At 39.6% G+C, this 16,195-nt stretch overlaps 1 protein-coding gene and 1 long non-coding RNA gene across 10 annotated transcripts in view; one reads left to right on the forward strand and one right to left on the reverse strand.

Annotated features, from left to right (window-relative positions):
* LOC115219269 (probable serine/threonine-protein kinase nek3) overlaps positions 1–14,722 on the forward strand; it is a 102,035-nt gene extending 87,313 nt beyond the window's left edge. For 4 of the 9 annotated variants that reach the window (XM_036508662.1, XM_029789428.2, XM_029789430.2 and 1 more), the window contains 3 exons: positions 2,588–2,825; positions 12,202–12,293; positions 14,477–14,722. In XM_036508662.1, the coding sequence (XP_036364555.1) occupies positions 2,588–2,825; positions 12,202–12,293; positions 14,477–14,602 (456 nt within the window). In that variant the 3' untranslated portion in view covers positions 14,603–14,722. Of the gene's footprint in view, positions 1–2,587; positions 2,826–12,201; positions 12,294–14,476 lie in introns of those variants that run through there. The other 5 variants (XM_036508663.1, XR_005001808.1, XM_036508667.1 and 2 more) reach the window with 5 other exon arrangements.
* Positions 1–14,854, reverse strand: part of LOC118765898 — a 19,422-nt gene extending 4,568 nt beyond the window's left edge. The window contains exons 1-2 of the long non-coding RNA XR_005001812.1: positions 14,718–14,854; positions 12,068–12,075 (exon numbers count right to left, since the gene is read on the reverse strand). This is a non-coding gene — a long non-coding RNA (uncharacterized LOC118765898). The remainder of the gene's footprint in view (positions 1–12,067; positions 12,076–14,717) is intronic.
* Between the last annotated feature and the right edge of the window lie 1,341 nt (positions 14,855–16,195).

Below are 16,195 nucleotides of genomic sequence, written 5' to 3' on the forward strand. Positions count from 1 at the left end.
GCCAACGAGTGTGATCGTTGACAGAGAGGCTATTCGAGTATGATCGTTACCAGCGTCGCCTTACTGGCACTTATGCCCTTGCTAGTAGGGTGCCAAGAACGCCATCCGAGCTTGATCGTTGTGATCGTTGCCAGAGCAGCCAACTAGCTTCCATACCCATGGCACGTAAAAGGGCACCATTTGAGCGTGATCATTACCAACGTCGCTTCACTGGCACCTGTGTCGGTGGCACGTGTAAAAAGATTCAAGCGAGGTCATTGCCAGTACCACCTGACTGGTCCCCGTGCAGGTGGCACGTAAAAAGCACCTACTACACTCTCGGAGTATTTGGCGTTAGGAAGGGCATCCAGCTGTAGAAACTCTGCCAGATCAAGACTGGAGCCTGGTGCAGCCATCTGGTTGCCAGCCCTCAGTCAAAACCGTCCAACCCATGCTAGCATGGAAAATAGATGTTAAATGATGATGATGATGATTTTGCTTATTTGTATAACAATCCATTTTAGTAGTTGTAGTGTACTGCCTGTCTATACACGGAACTGATATAGAATGAAGAACCCCTCTCATATAGATATCAGATAACTGAAATATAATATGAAAATAATTACCTGAGTTCAACGGAGTGTTTGGAGCTCAGCACATTCCTCTGGCTTGCCAGCTTCTGTCAAACTGTCCAACCCATGCCACCATGGAAAAACAGACCTTCAATGGGAATGGTGATAATGATAATTTAAAGTAAAAAAACACGGCAAGAACAAACTATAACAAATACGGTGTTAGCTTAACACTTGCGTTTACTATGGAGTGTCTCGATGTTTCAGTCATTGATCCTTCTTATAAAGATAAGGAAGAGAGAGAAAGAGAGGGAGAAAGAAAGAGTGCATGTATGAAAAAAAAAGAAAATTTACGTAATTGTGGGATGGATGCAAGGGGAAGGGAAGAGCTAAAATCCAGGTGGGGCTATGATTCTTTAACCCTTTAGTAATTAAACTGGCCATATCCAGCCAAAATAGTTAATCTGTTTTATGTTCAAACTGATCAGATCCAGGCTCTCACACATACCCTACAATGTTATTCTACATTAGGTAATTACACCATCAAGATCTTGAAGATATGAGATATTGCACGATTAATTCAAATCAATGGGAATCAATAAGCATTATGTTTGATAGGATAATCTGAACGCTAAAGGGTTAAAGGTGGTTAAGGAAAGAGGTGGAGTTTATGTATGTGTGTGGATTAGTATGCATGTAATTGGTATAGTATAAGGCGGCGAGCTGGCAGAATCGTTAGCACGCCGGGCGAAATGCTTAGTGGTATTTCGTCTGCCGTTACGTTCTGGGTTCAAATTCCGCCAAGGTCGACTTTGCCTTTCATCCTTTCGGGGTCAATTAAATAAGTACCAGTTACACACTGGGGTCGATATGATTGACTTAGTCTGTTTTCTGTCCTTGTTTATCCTCTCTGTGTTTAGCCCCTTGTGGGTAGTAAAGAAATAGGTATAGTGAAAGCTTTGTCTATGAGTTTCACTAAACAATGTTGAGGGATTTCAAAATTTAATATATTTTGAACTAGTATAAAACATCTTTAAACCATTGTTTCTTTTTTGTTGTTTTTCTAAACAATATCTTTTAAAAGTTCTAAAATCTTCATATATCTATTTAGAATTTTTCTTAAATCTTTGCAAATTGCATATATTTTTAGAAGTTTGTAGTTTATACCCTGTATACAGTGTTTGTATAGATGTATACCATTGAATCCTCTTAACCTTTGATAAGTTTCTAATTGAAAGTTATTCACTAATCCTGGATTTAACTATGGATAGCTGGGAGTACATAAAATTCTCTAATTGGTTTCAATTTTGTTTTTCAGCCTCTTTTGCTGTAGAATAATTAGCTTTTAATTAAGCATAACTTTGTAATACAAATAATTGTACTTTCGCCACTATCTCTCTTAACAAATAAGCAATGCACGATACTCCTTGTCATGGTATGAGTTGTGAATACTTTCTAAATATTTGTTGACAGAATAGGTGAAAAGATAATTCTTGCATTTTGGCAATCTAGTATGTTAAATGAGATTAGATTGAGATTAGATTAGATTGAGTTGTGATAGAAATAATGGTAACACCAAGACAAAGAAAAGATAGCCGAAAGTAATTTCCTGAAAGAGTATAAGCTATAGCAGTGGTTCCCAAACTATGAGTCATGACCCATCTGTAGGTCGCGAACGGAATCTTAGTGGGTCGCAAGAAGTTATAAAATTGCGCATTAGCTTTGATTAACTGCTGTCTATCGAGATAGATCGAGACTTAAATGGGTCGTCATAAACTGGTGTGATAAATAGTGGGTCGCGACTCTAAAAAGTTTGGGAACCACTGAGCTATAGTATTGATGATGATGATACTAATAATGTTTTGTTTAAAATGCATGCAAATTGCTTGATTATACTAACAACAAACTAACTTACTTGTATGCATCCTTCTTTCTTTCTCTTTTTCTCTTTCTTTCCCTCTCTCTCTCTCTTTCTGTCTTTCTCTTCCCCTCTCTCTCTTTCTCTTCCCGTCTTCTCTTTATCCCATCTCTATTAGATCACTGATCAACTCCTCACCTGTGTTGCCAAACAGCTAGAAAATGTGAAGCAAGTCAAAGACTATGCTCGAGCACGCTATGACTTTGCCGCCAGTACTAAGGATGATCTCAGCTTCAGAAAGGGCGATCGTATTGAGGTCTTGGAAATTGGTTCAGACTGGGCACAAGGGCGCCACAACAAGAAAGTGGGATATTTTCCCACTGGTTTTGTTTCCTTTGAAGAGGATTTGCACAATGGTAAGAACTGCAGTTTGAGAATGCATTGTAAATCCTTACAGTCTTTGAAAAAAAAAAAAAAAATGAAATTGAAACAAATAAATGCATTAATGTAAACTCATTAGAAAGACTCTTTGTCTGTCTGTCTGTCTGTCAATTTCTGTGTGTGTGTGTGTGTGTGTGTCGTCGTATGTTTGTCTTCCATCCATGCTAGCATTGGTTGGATTGTTCAACAGGCTCCACAGTGAGCTCCAATGTCTGTATTAGCTGCTTTCTACAGTCAGATACCTTCTTAAATACCAACAACTTTTCAAAGTCTACTGAGTTCTTTATTGTAGCACCAGCACCAGTGAGGTCTCCACGTAATAAGACAAAACAGCATCCTTGACTGAGTGGAGGTGTAAAAAAGGGAGGGAGATGGCTTTATGCCTGGTACTGAGTAGCTAAAGTACAAGAGGTGGACATAAAGAGGTGTCTTGCTGGAGGGGAAATACATGGCCACCCCGTATTATATAAGGTTGGAAGTGACTGGAAAGAGAGACAAAGATGGTAGTGATTAGGTGTCAGAGTGTAACATGAAAGTATATACATGATATAGAATGTGTGTGTAATGTTTATATCCTCATAATCATTTATGTCCAGCTTCCATGCTGGTATGGGTTGGATAGTTTGGCTGGGTCTGATGGGTTGGAGCACTACATCATACACAAATGTCTCCTTTGATGTAGGTATCTGTCAATCAACCCTTTGCTCAGTGTGCATGAGACAAGAGATTTGAGTGAAAAATAATTAGAAGTGATTGGCAGTGCATGTGATACACTACAGGTAAAGATTACATCTCTATGATTTAATGCGGGCCTGAACAGATAGCTATAAGGGAGAGGATTAGGGCAGATGTTGCAATGGAAGTTGCATGGTTTCTGAATGATATGTTATTAGAGTGCATAGGGCCAATAGATGAAATGTGGATGAACAACAGTGCTGCTTTTCTTTTTATTACCGAGTTGCGAAGACCAGTTGAGGCAAGTGAAATGAGATTGTAGAGAGGCACCGTTGAATGATCAAAGCCACGACCGAAAGAGATCATACTTCCTCAATTGAGGCAATGTTTCAATACAATGTTACCTTGGTTCGGCTTATATAGGTATATATGGGATTGCATGCATATTTAGATATTTCATATATATGTGTGTATGTGTGTGTGGGTGATGTGCATGGATGAAGACAGCTGTATAAAGAAGTACCAGTCAGTAAAAGGGGGTAGGGCTTGTGGAAGAGGGAGATCATGAAGTTATGGGACATGGTGAAGACTGATCTCAGGACCTTCAACCTCTCATCAGCAAAAATGAGTTCCCGCAGAGCTGTGTGTATATATATATATATATATCAGAATCGAAATCGATCAACATCAATAGAAATTGTAGCTGTGATACTAGTGCCGGTGGCACATAAGTGAACCATCCGAACGTGGCCGTTGCCAGCACCGCCCCGACGGGCCTTCGTGCCAGTGACACGTAAAAAGCACCATCTGATCATGGCCGTTTGCCAGCCTCGTCTGGCACGTAATAAGCACCCACTACATTCATGGAGTGGTTGGCGTTAGGAAGGGCATCCAGCCGTAGAAACATTGCCAGATCAGACTGGGCCTGGTGCAGCCTTCTGGCTTCCCAGAACCCAATTGAACCATCCAACCCATGCTAACATGGAAAGCGGATGCTAAATGATGATGATGATGATATATCACCATCATCATTGTTTAACGTCCGCTTTCCATGCTAGCATGGGTTGGATGATTTGACTGAGGACTGGCGAACCAGATAGCTGCACCAGGATCCAATCTGATCTGGCAGAGTTTCTACAGCTGGATACCCTTCCTAACGCCGACCACTCCGAGAGTGTAGTGGGTGCTTTTACGTGCCACCGGCACAGGGGCCAGTAAGGTGGTACTGGCAATGGCCATGCTCAAATGGTGTTTTTTTATGTGCCACCTGTGCAGGAGCCAGTCCAGTGGAACTGGCAATGACCTCACTCGAATGTTTTTTCACGTGCCACCAACACAAGTGCCAGTAAGGCGACACTGGTAACGATCACGCTCGAATTGTGTTTTTTACATCCCACCAGCACAGAGGCTAGCTTGTTGCTCTGGCAACGATCACGCTCATATGGTACTCTTAGCGCTCCACTAGCATGGATGCCAGTCATCGAATTTGATTTCGATTTCACTTGCCTCAACATGTTTAGCAGAGTTTAGTGTCCAATGAAGGAAAGGTACGCACAAGTGGGCAGAATCATTCGCACGCCAGGTGAAATGGTTAGCAGTATTTTGTCTGCCACTATGTTCTGACTTCAAATTCCACCGAGGTCAACTTTGGTTGTCATCCTTTCAGGGTCGATAAATTAAGTACCTGTGAAGTACTGGGATCTATGTGATCGATTCACCCTCTCCTCCAAAATTTCAGGCCTTGTGCCTAGAGTAGAAAGGATTATTATTATTATTATTTTTCTCTTTATCACAGGTTTTGTTGGAGCTCTTGGAGTCTTGCATGTATAATGGGCTTACTACCTACAGCACCATGCTATCCATTTTTTTCAGCTATCTAATACTTTCCTGCTTATTCTGGCAGTGCCAAGGAAGCAAACCTTTTGTAACAGTTCTACTGGGCACTCTATTCCAATTTCCTTTATATTCCCTTTGATGCCTTCTGATACTGTTCCCAAGAACCTAACAGTATTTGGTACTGTCTTCACCTTCTTCATTTTCCATAGCCGGACTATTTTGTACTTAAGAAGATTGTATCTATCTATCTTTTTACCTTCCTTCTTGACTATTCGTGGGTCAAAGGGACAAGCAACATCAACTACATAGCATATGTGGTGCATCTTGTCGACCACCACAAAGTCCGGTCTGTTATGCTCTAGCACCTGATCTGCTTGTATTGGGAAATCCTAAAGGATTTTGCTAGTCTCTGACTCCATCACTCTCTGTGGTTTGTGCTCATACCACATCTTGCCTCACTCTAGCCCCCACTTTTCGCACAGTTTCCAAGGTAGCACTTTCCCTGCCTGGTTGTGTTGCCACAACTTGTAGTTTGGGCAAGTCTAAGGCATTTGTTCATGATATGGACAATGGTTTCATCCACTCTATTACAGATGCAGCACAGCAGAGACACTTGCTCATTCCTCTAATGCCTAAATTTAGAACACACCACTCTGAGATTTTTCATGCATATGACAGTATATCTCTCTCTTTGGTGTGCAAGAGAGTTGAGACACAGAGCTTTTAGGCATTTCCAATAATTACTGGTGAAATTTTTTTTAGCCCTTCAATTTCTTCTATAAGACTGGATGAGTCTGGAGATCAAACCTGTGAGCAGTCTTCTACTCTGCTCAGAACAAAGGTTTTCCACTGAGTCAGCATAACTGCCAGTACTCTTATCACAAAGGTTCACAGGCTCCATCCTATGAAAAGTCTGCATTTAGAGGAGGTCAGTTTAGCAATGTGGCTGATGAAAGATACCTCGTTTGACCTACTTACTCCTAAGTCCTGTATGTAATTAGTGCTCTGAATCATTGTGTTACCTGGCCTCAAATATTGTATTTGGTGTACATTTCCCCCATAATGAAGAACTTGAAATTTTGATGTATTAAATTTCATATTTTTTTTTTATCTGTGCTTTGATAAATGAGGTTCAGCTCATTTCGGAGTGCGACAGCTTCTTCTGAAATTTGGATGGCCTTCGATATTTTTGTGTCACTGGCATAGTTTGTCACATTGGTTGAGTGCACTTGCAAGCTTATATCAGATAGGCAATGATAAATAATAATAGTCCTAGAACTGTGCACTGAGACATACCACTTGTTACAAGTGACCTAGCAGGAAAAAAAAGCCATTTGCTGCAACAGATTGATTCTTACTCTTTAAGGAGTCAAAGAACCATTCTCAGAGTTTTCGTGTGGTACCAAGATCCCTTAACTTTTGACAGATGATTTCATGATCAATGTTATCAAATACTTCAGCAAAGTTTATATACAGTTAGCATACACAAACAAAACACATATACTATGTGACATTAATAATGTTTAGATTATCAGGGTTGCTTTTAATTCAAAATTGTTTCAGTCATTTGACTGTGGCCATGCTGGGGCACCGCCTTTAGTCGAGCAAATCAACCCCAGAACTTATTCTTTGTAAGCCTAGTACTTATTCTATCGGTCTCTTTTGCCGATCCGCTAAGTTACGGGGACATAAACACACCAGCATCGGTTGTCAAGCGATGTTGGGGGGACAAACACAGATACACAAATATATACACACACACACACACATATATATATACATATATATGACTGGCTTCTTTCAGTTTCCATCTACCAAAGCCACTCACAAGGCTTTGGTCAGCCCGAGGCTATAGTAGAAGACACTTGCCCAAGGAGCCACACAGTGGGACTGAACCTGGAACCATGTGGTTCTTAAGCAAGCTACTTTCCACACAGCCACTCCTGCGCCTATATATATATCATCATCATCATATGTCCGTTTTCCATGCTGGCAGGAGTTGGACAGTTTGACTGAGGCCAGGAAAGCCAGCAGCTGCACTAGGCTCCAATCTGATGTAGCAATGTTTCTCAGCTGGATGCCTTTCCTAACACCAACCACTCTGAGAATATAATGGGTGCTTTTTATGTGCCACCAGCACAGGAGCCAGTCAGGTGGGCCTAGCATCGATCATGTTTGGATAGTACTTTTTATATGCCACCAGCACGGGAGCCAGTCAGGGGGCACTGGCAGATGGTGCTTTTTATGTGAATCAAAGGGCCTTAGGGTTAACCTAGCAAAAACCAAAGTCTTAGAAAGCAGGAACGCTGAAAAATCACAAACCCCTTCAGGTAGACAGCCCTGCTTGATCTATAGAAAACGTGTGGGTTGAAACTCCATAAGATGTACCCAGTGTATTATTATTATTATCATCATCATCATTATCATTATTATTATATGAAAACTCAGAGCTTATTTTGCTTGGTATGATGGAAAGTGTCAGCTGCCCACAGCCAGCAGACTTAGGTGACATTTACTAGTCATGCTTCAAGAGCCTTTCAAATAATTCTTGCACTTCCAAGCAATGCTGGGTTTTTGTAGGTGTTCTACCTTCTCACTTCCACCAATTTTTTCCAACCATGTTGGTAGTTGAGTGCTAATACGTCCAAGTGCACCAATTACTATTGGTATCACGTTTACTCTTTTCATTGACCACAACCTTTGTTTTCCCCACTTTAAATTGTTGTAGTTTTTTTTTTTTATTCTTCTTTCACATCAATCTTCACCAGGGCATACTATGTCGATGATCATACATGTTCTTACTTTTTTATTCACCACAACAATGTCCAGTTCCCTATGGTTGGTCAGGTGATCATACTGGATCATTACATCCCACAGGATTTTGCAGTTCTCATTTTCGACTCCTTCTGGGGTTTTTTCATACCACATCTTTGCTCTTTGTAAACCATGATTTCCACAGAAATTATCGTCATCATCATCATCATCATTATTATTATTATTATTATTATTATCATCATTATTATTATTATTATTATCATTATTATTATTATTATTACCTCTGCCTTAGCAAAGGTGGAAGTATTGTTTTCAGTTGTGTTTGTTTGTTTGTTTGTTTGTCCATGGACAAGATATCTCAAGAACTGCCGGATGGATTCAGGTGAAACTTTCAGGGATGTTTGGCCTCGTGACTGGCACGAACTGATTAGATTTTGAGATCGCTCCAGTACTGGACAAGGATTCTGGATTACTTTTCCATTTTTTTTACTTAATTTTTGTGAGCAGTCGGGTTCATTTTTAGTATTCTTGCTTGTGAGAGCAGGTGAGTTTATTTCAGATATTCTCATTCTAAAAATCATCTCTGGCTAATCGTTGAAAGGACATAGGTGTTGCCTTGGCAGAGGTTTGCGCTCTGTGAGTGCTCTTGTTGTTGTTATTATTTATTTATTTATTCAGTTATATATTTGTTTATTTACCTATAAAACTTCATTTATTTCCATGCTGTATGTTATAGTAAAGTTAAGAAATCCAAATTCTGAATTCTGCTTTCTTCTCCCATAGCTTCAATTCCCAAAAATTTCATCTCTTTGTTGCATACTTTATTTTATCTTGCTTATATTATGTTTGTATCCTTGCTTTTTCCATGCTATATGTTAAACAGTGGCTTTTGCTTTGTTTGTTTTGATATTTTACATGGCTTTACCTAGAGAATAGGGCAGCCACGATGTTTGGTCATCCGTGGTGCAAGCACCCACCAAACCCACCCCCAACACTTGCAACAGAAGTCTTTCTCCTTGACAAAAAGTTAGTGAAGCACTAAGAGCACACAGGAATTAGATTCTCCCAAATGCCCAGGAGGCTCTCTTGAGGTTGAAGATAGTTTCTGTTACCTAGGTGACCAAATTAGCAATGGTGGAGGATGCTCTGAAAGTATTGTCTCTAGAATAAGAATAGGGTGGAGGAAGTTCAGAGAGCCAGTGGCACTTAATAAGCACCCAGCACACACTGTTAAGTGGTTGGTGTTAGGAAGGGCATCCAGCTGTAGAAATTATGCCATAACAGACAGTTGGAGTCTGGGTAGCTCCCTGCTAACCAGCTCTATGTCAAACCGTCCAACCCATGCCAACATGAAAAGCAGATGTTAAATGATAATGATGATGATGACATACATACATATTCTCCTTTTTCTTGTTTCAGTCATTTGACTGTGGCTATGCTGGAGCACTGCCTTTAATACATCATCATCGTTTAATATCTGTCTTCCATACTGGCATGAGCTGGCCAGACAGAAGACTTCCGTAACTGTTTTGGCAGGATTTTTACAGCTGGATGCCCTTCCTAACACCAACCACTCACCTGAGTGGACTGAGTGCTTTTTATGTGGCACAAGCACAGGTGAGGTCAGTTTTGGCAAGGTTTTTACAGTTGGATGCCCTTCTAAATGCCAAATACTTTACATTGTGGACTGGGTGCTTTTAAGTGACACCTGCACTGACAAGGTCACTAAGTACTTACAAGACAAAAAGAAAAAAAAAACTCTTTTGAGAGGGGAGGGGCATTGGTGGAGGTGATCTTGGGTCGGATGATGAAAGGTTATAGTGAGACAGAGAGACAGAAACAGGTGTCTTGCTGCAGAGGAGATACAAAGTTACCTGGCTGGAGAGAGAGAGAGAGAGATCAGTAATGAAGACAGAAAGAGGTGCACTGCCACAAAGGAAATATATGATTAGGCAACCTGAGGGAAGTGAAGGAGAAGGATAGAGAGAGAGAGGGAGACAGCAGGATAGAGATGGTAGCAAAGTGATGGGCACACTCACAAGGGACAAGGATCAGAATATAAATGGGATGACTGAGTAAAGAAGAAAGAGCTATAGACAGTGGGAAGTGCCACTGTAATCCCTTGAGGTTTGAATGCTACAAGTGGCAGGATATTGTGAAGAAAGCATGATTAAAGCGTGCGGAGGGGGTGAGTGGCGAAAATCTGGGTATGTATAGATTCAGGGGACTATTGGATAGCAATGATACAGAGGAACAGGGCTGTGAGGACAGGATTGGGAAGTGAAAGGTAGGCATAGTGTAAGAAGGAGGAAATGTGAAGAAGAGAAGAGATGTAGATTGGTTTGTTGGGGTAGGGTGTGTGAAAAGATTTGCTATGTGTTGTTGGAACCCACAGGTCAGGGGCTGGCGGAGAGCAATGATACAGTGGGATGGGGCTGTGAGGACAGGATTGGGGAGCGAAAGGTAGGCATAATGTATGAAGGAGGAAATGTGAAGAAGAGAAGAGATGTAGATTGGTTTGTTGGGGTAGGGTGTGTGAAAAGATTTGCTATGTGTGGTTGGAACCCACAGGTCAGGGGCTGACGGAGAGCAATGATACAGTGGGACGGGGCCAAGAGGACAGGATTGGGGGTGGGGGTGGGAGGTAAGCATTGTGCATGAAAGAGGAAATGTGAGTAAGAGAAGATATGTAGTTTGGTTTTTTGTGGTAGGGTGTGTGAGAAGTTTTCTTAAGTGTGGGTGGGACACAGTGCTTTTAGAACTCAGTTTCGCTGATGTGGACAGGTCTTCTCAAGAACTTCATGTTGCCAGACATCTCATCATTTCCTCTGTGAGGTCCAACTTCCTGAGATCGGTCCTTACCACTTCAGCTCATGTCTTCCTGGGTCTCCCTCTTCCATGGGTACCATCCACTTTCAGTGATCAGCACTTCTTTCTGCAGCTGTCCTCATTCATACGCATCACATGTCCAAACCAATATCGTCTTCTCTCTTGCTTGCTCCATTTGATTCCTCTTATGCTCAACTTTTCTCTCAATACATTCGCACTTTGCTGTACGTGTGCACATCAAATGGCGCATACTACCTTCGTTTCTCTCCAGTCTATGCATGTCTTCTGCATTCAGAGCCCATGTCTCACTACCATGGAGTATAGCCATTTGTACACAAGCATCATATAGTCTACCTTTCATTCTGAGAGAGAGTTCTTTTGTTGCCAACAGAGGTAATAGCTCTCTGAACTTCCTCCACCCTATTCTTATTCTAGAAACAATACTTTCAGAGCATCCTCCACCATTGCTAATTTGGTCACCTAGGTAACAGAAACTATCTTCAACCTCAAGAGAGCCTCCTGGGCATTTGGGAGAATCTAATTCCTCTGTGCTCTTAGTGATTATTGTTCCTGCACATCTGCCACATACAAAGATGACTTTATCTGTTAATCTACCTGTGATTCCACTGAATCTCTTCTCTTTACACTGGCTACAACAAATGGAATTTATTCCAGCCCCTTTCCTACATACTGAGCAGGGCCATTTACCTGATTGAGAGTTTTATCTTCTTTCTTACTAACAACCAGTTTTGTCTTTGCTAGGTTAACTTTAAGGTCCTTTGATTCCAGGTTTTGTTTCTATACCTGGAATTTCTTTTCCAATTCTGCTAATACATACATACATACATATATATATATATATACACACACTTTATTAATAAAGCTGCAACAACATCACAAAAACTTACTCAGTTTCACGTTCCTGTTCATTGGACTGACGAAGGAGAATGTGAAACTCTGAGTAGCAGCTTTTGTGATGTCTTTGCAGCTTTATCAGTATAGCATATTACACTACCTCTGGTATTCAAGTACTATTTTTTCCACCTTGTTTCACATTTATGTCCTTACTCTGGTATATATTTATATATGTATATGCACACACACACACACCTGCATATATGTATACATATAAATATGTTGTGTGTGTGTGTGTGTGCATGTGTGTATTTGTATAATTTGTGGCACTTGAACTTGACAAAAAATTATGTTTTCTCTTCTCTGCCATTTCTTTTGCAGAAGATAATGAAGACGACATAGCTCCTACATACAAAGTTGTTAAAGCCCTTTTTGATTTTAAAGGAATAGCTGAAGATGAGCTGTCATTTGAGGTAAGTGTTTATGGACGGGGTAAGGGTTATGGAAGGGCAGGGAAAAAGTTATTCATAGGTTTGGATATGATTTAAATATCAATGAGACAAGTGACCCAGCTATAAATATAGGATCTTTTCGGTTTGAACGGCAGTTTTTTCTAGCGGTGTCATATGAAATTGTCACCCATAATTATGACCCTACAATCGATCTATTGCATTTCAATCTGTTTTAGGGTTAGGGGTGGGGGAAGGTATCTTTTTTTCTTCAGAAATGTAAATAAACCCAATCTGTTTCTTAAACAAGGGACATATTCATACGGCACAGAATGTTTTTTACCTCAATAGACGTCATCGATTGGTTGAAATTGCAGAAATTGAAGACAAAAAACAGCAAATATCTTGCAAACTATAGAATTTTCTCAATAAAACCAAGAGAAAAAGATGTTTTATAAACACATTCTACCAGTATACGAAGTTTAAAAGTGTTTAGTTACGTGGAAATTATGTTAAAAACTGCCGTTCAAACCGAAAAGATCCTAAATATATATTTGTACATATGTATACTGTATATAATTCATCATCCCTATTTCACTGTTATTATTGGTTTGACAAGTTCTGTAATACAACCATCTCCTTACAATTCAGCTTTCGATGTGTCTTCCTCATCATCATCATTTAACATCTGAGTTAGGGGTAGATGAATGGCTTGTGAAAGTAGTACAAATCATGAGAAGGGGTGTTGTTAGTAAAGTAAGAATTAGCCATGAGTACAGTGGTGAATTTAGTGTACAGGTAGGTGTTGTTGAGGACTTGGTACTCAGCCCATTTCAATTCATCATCATCCTCCAGGCCATTACAGAAGAATTTAAGACTGGAAGCCCATGGGAACAACTATATACTGATAATCTTGTTCTCATAGCAGGAACTATAACAAAACTAGAAAAGAAATTCCAGGTGTGGAAACAAAACCTGCAATCAAAAGTTAACTTAGCAAAGACCAAGGTCTTAGAAGCAAGAAATCAGACAGGACCTGTCACCCTTCTAGTAAATGGCCTTCCTCAATCTGTAGGAAGGGTGTGCAGAAATTCCATTCGGTGTACCCAGTGCAAGCTATGGCCACACAAGAGGTGCAATGGAATAGTAAGAAGGTTAACAGAAAGTAGTATTTGTATGTGGAAAGTGTATGGGAGCCATAAAGACCACAGGTACATGGGAAACTGATTTTCTCAAATGTCCTGGAGGCTACCTAGGTAGACTAATTAGCAGTGCAAGAGGATGTATCGAAAGTGTAATTGCTAGAATAAGAATAGGATGGAGAAAGTTCAGAGAGTTTTTACCTCAGTTGGCAACCAAAGGTCTCTCTCTCTCTGAGTGAAGGGAAAATTGTAAGATACATGTGTTGGAACTGCAATGCTACATGGTAGTGAAATGTGTGCCCTGAATGTGGAGGACAAGCAAAGGCTGGAGAGAAATGAAGCTGGTATGCTCCACTTGATGTACAATGACAGTGTGCATGAGTGACAGAGCACTGACAATGGTACATTGAGAGAAAAGTGAGGCATAAGAGGAATTATATGCAGATGTGTGTGTGTGTGTATATATATATATATTTAAAAATAAGGATTAAATCTTTATAAGATATTATCAGCAGTTAGCGTGAAAAACCTTGTAAGAGAAAAAATCTGTAAATTTTTCCACTTTGAAAATATTTATTTATACAATATAGAGGGTACTATTATTCACAGGTACCGCACGCTAGGAGGGACTTTTGCAGTCAAAACTACTAAAATAAACAAATTGTACCGAATGCAAAACTTCAAAGCAAGTCATTTAAAAACAGAATTTAGTTACATATCACCTGTGATTTTGCAATCAATGAAGAATATGCATTCACGGGGCCTGTGAAGCCAGATGGCTGCACTAGGCTCCAGTCTGATCTGGCAGTGTTTCTACAGCTGGATGCCCTTCCTAACGTCAACCACTCCGTGAGTGTAGTGGGTGCTTTTTATGTGGCACAGGTGCCAGGGGAGGCTGGCAGCAGCCACGATCGGTTGGTGCTTTTTACGTGCCACCGGCACAAACATACTTCCATGCTGTTCTCGCTTTACTTTTACTTTTTATCTATAGCCTTTGATTTGCGTGGATTCTTAACTCCTTTTCAACTAAAATATGATACATACATTTTCTTCTTTTTTTCCTAGGCTGGTGATCTGATTTTCTGTCTTGGTGAAGTGAAGAGCTGTCCCGGCTGGAGTCAAGGAACTCTCAATTCTCAGACTGGAATTTTTCCAACTAATTTTGTATCAGCCCCTATTTCAAACCCCTGATACAACTTTTTTCCTTTGTGACCCCTACATACTCAAAGAGAAAAGACTTATAAAGAATTATACACTTCCCTCTCCCAATAAAATTCTAATGATCAATAGAATGAAATTACTAGACACATGCACTCACACACACACATATTATGAACTGGCAGCTTAGAATTTATTATTCTACAGTAAGTGACCTTTTTGTCTTTTTGTGTATGTTTTTTTTTTTTACTAAATTTTTCTTTGTCTTCCATTCATTATTTTTTTCTTTTTTCTCTGTATTCTTAACCTTAGAATCCTGCAGTTAAGATTCATCACACAAACACCCTTCTTCACCCTCTACTTTTGTGTATCTTTTTTTTTTGTCCTTTATTCTATTTCCTTTTCTTTTTTATTTTGTAGCCTTTTTACTTTTGCACCCTTTCTCTCTATCTCACTCTTGCTCTGATATACATATATATGTATATATATATATATATATATATATATATATATATATATATATATTCTCTAGTATCAGCATCAAGCAGTGTTTTGGCATAAGTGAACTTTAGGTTAGTTAAAATATGTTTGTGACATATTTCAACCTTTAAAGGCAAATTTACTGCAATCACCATGGATAAAAAAGTTGTCTTCTGGTAAAAAGATATAGACACTCCATATTTATCCAATGCTATCTCCTGTTGGATTCTCCAGATGTGTTTCTAGCTCTTTAGCCATTATCAATGGTAAATACCAAAGAGAGGCAACTCTGGACAGACTTAATTAAAGCCATAGCTTTTGCTGAATTTCTTCCAACCTGGTGGTCTAATAACACAACCCAGTCAATGCTGTTGATTGCCGTTTTTGTTAAAGCTGCAGCTTTAATTATGTATGTCCAGAGTTGCCTCTCTTTGGTATTTTCCATTGATAATGGTGTAACAGCCAGAAATGCATCTGGAAATCTGACATTAGGCAGCACTGGCAGATATGGTATCTTTACACCTTTTATCATAAGAGAGAATTTTTTCTCCATGGTAACTGCAGTGCATTTGCCTTTAGAAGTCGAAATATGTCAAACATATTTTACCTCACCTAAATTTCTCATTTATATGTAGGTTTTACTTTTACTATTCCTCTTTCTTTTATATTTCCTTCTTCCTTCTCCATCTCTACAATAGCTGCTCCCGTGTCTATGGTTCACCTTTATAATTCTCACCTACTTCACTATAATAAATAAATAGCCCCTCCCACCTTCTCTGATTACACTTAAGCTTCACAATTTGTTAGGATTGATTCTCATTTCTCTTCTACTCTGTTGTTGACATATTCTATAAAAGTATTATACAGAATATGGAATTTAAAATATTTAAATAAAAAATATAAACAAAAATGGTAGTCTTTGTTATTTTGAAATTTATATTAATGGTTAGCCATATTGGGATGGCAAATATACCTCACATTGTCATGCAGTTACTGTTTATACCTTGTTCAGAGATTTATTATTGCTTGCATACAGTTTTTCAAGATCAGTGACGAAAAGTTACTGGAAAAATGATATAAATAGTTGCATTGGGACCCCTTTCATCGAAAACTGGTGATTGTCGTATGCTGATGACAGGTCAATAC

The sequence above is a fragment of the Octopus sinensis genome, linkage group LG14 (genome assembly GCF_006345805.1).
Source record: "Octopus sinensis linkage group LG14, ASM634580v1, whole genome shotgun sequence".
Taxonomy (NCBI): domain Eukaryota; kingdom Metazoa; phylum Mollusca; class Cephalopoda; order Octopoda; family Octopodidae; genus Octopus; species Octopus sinensis.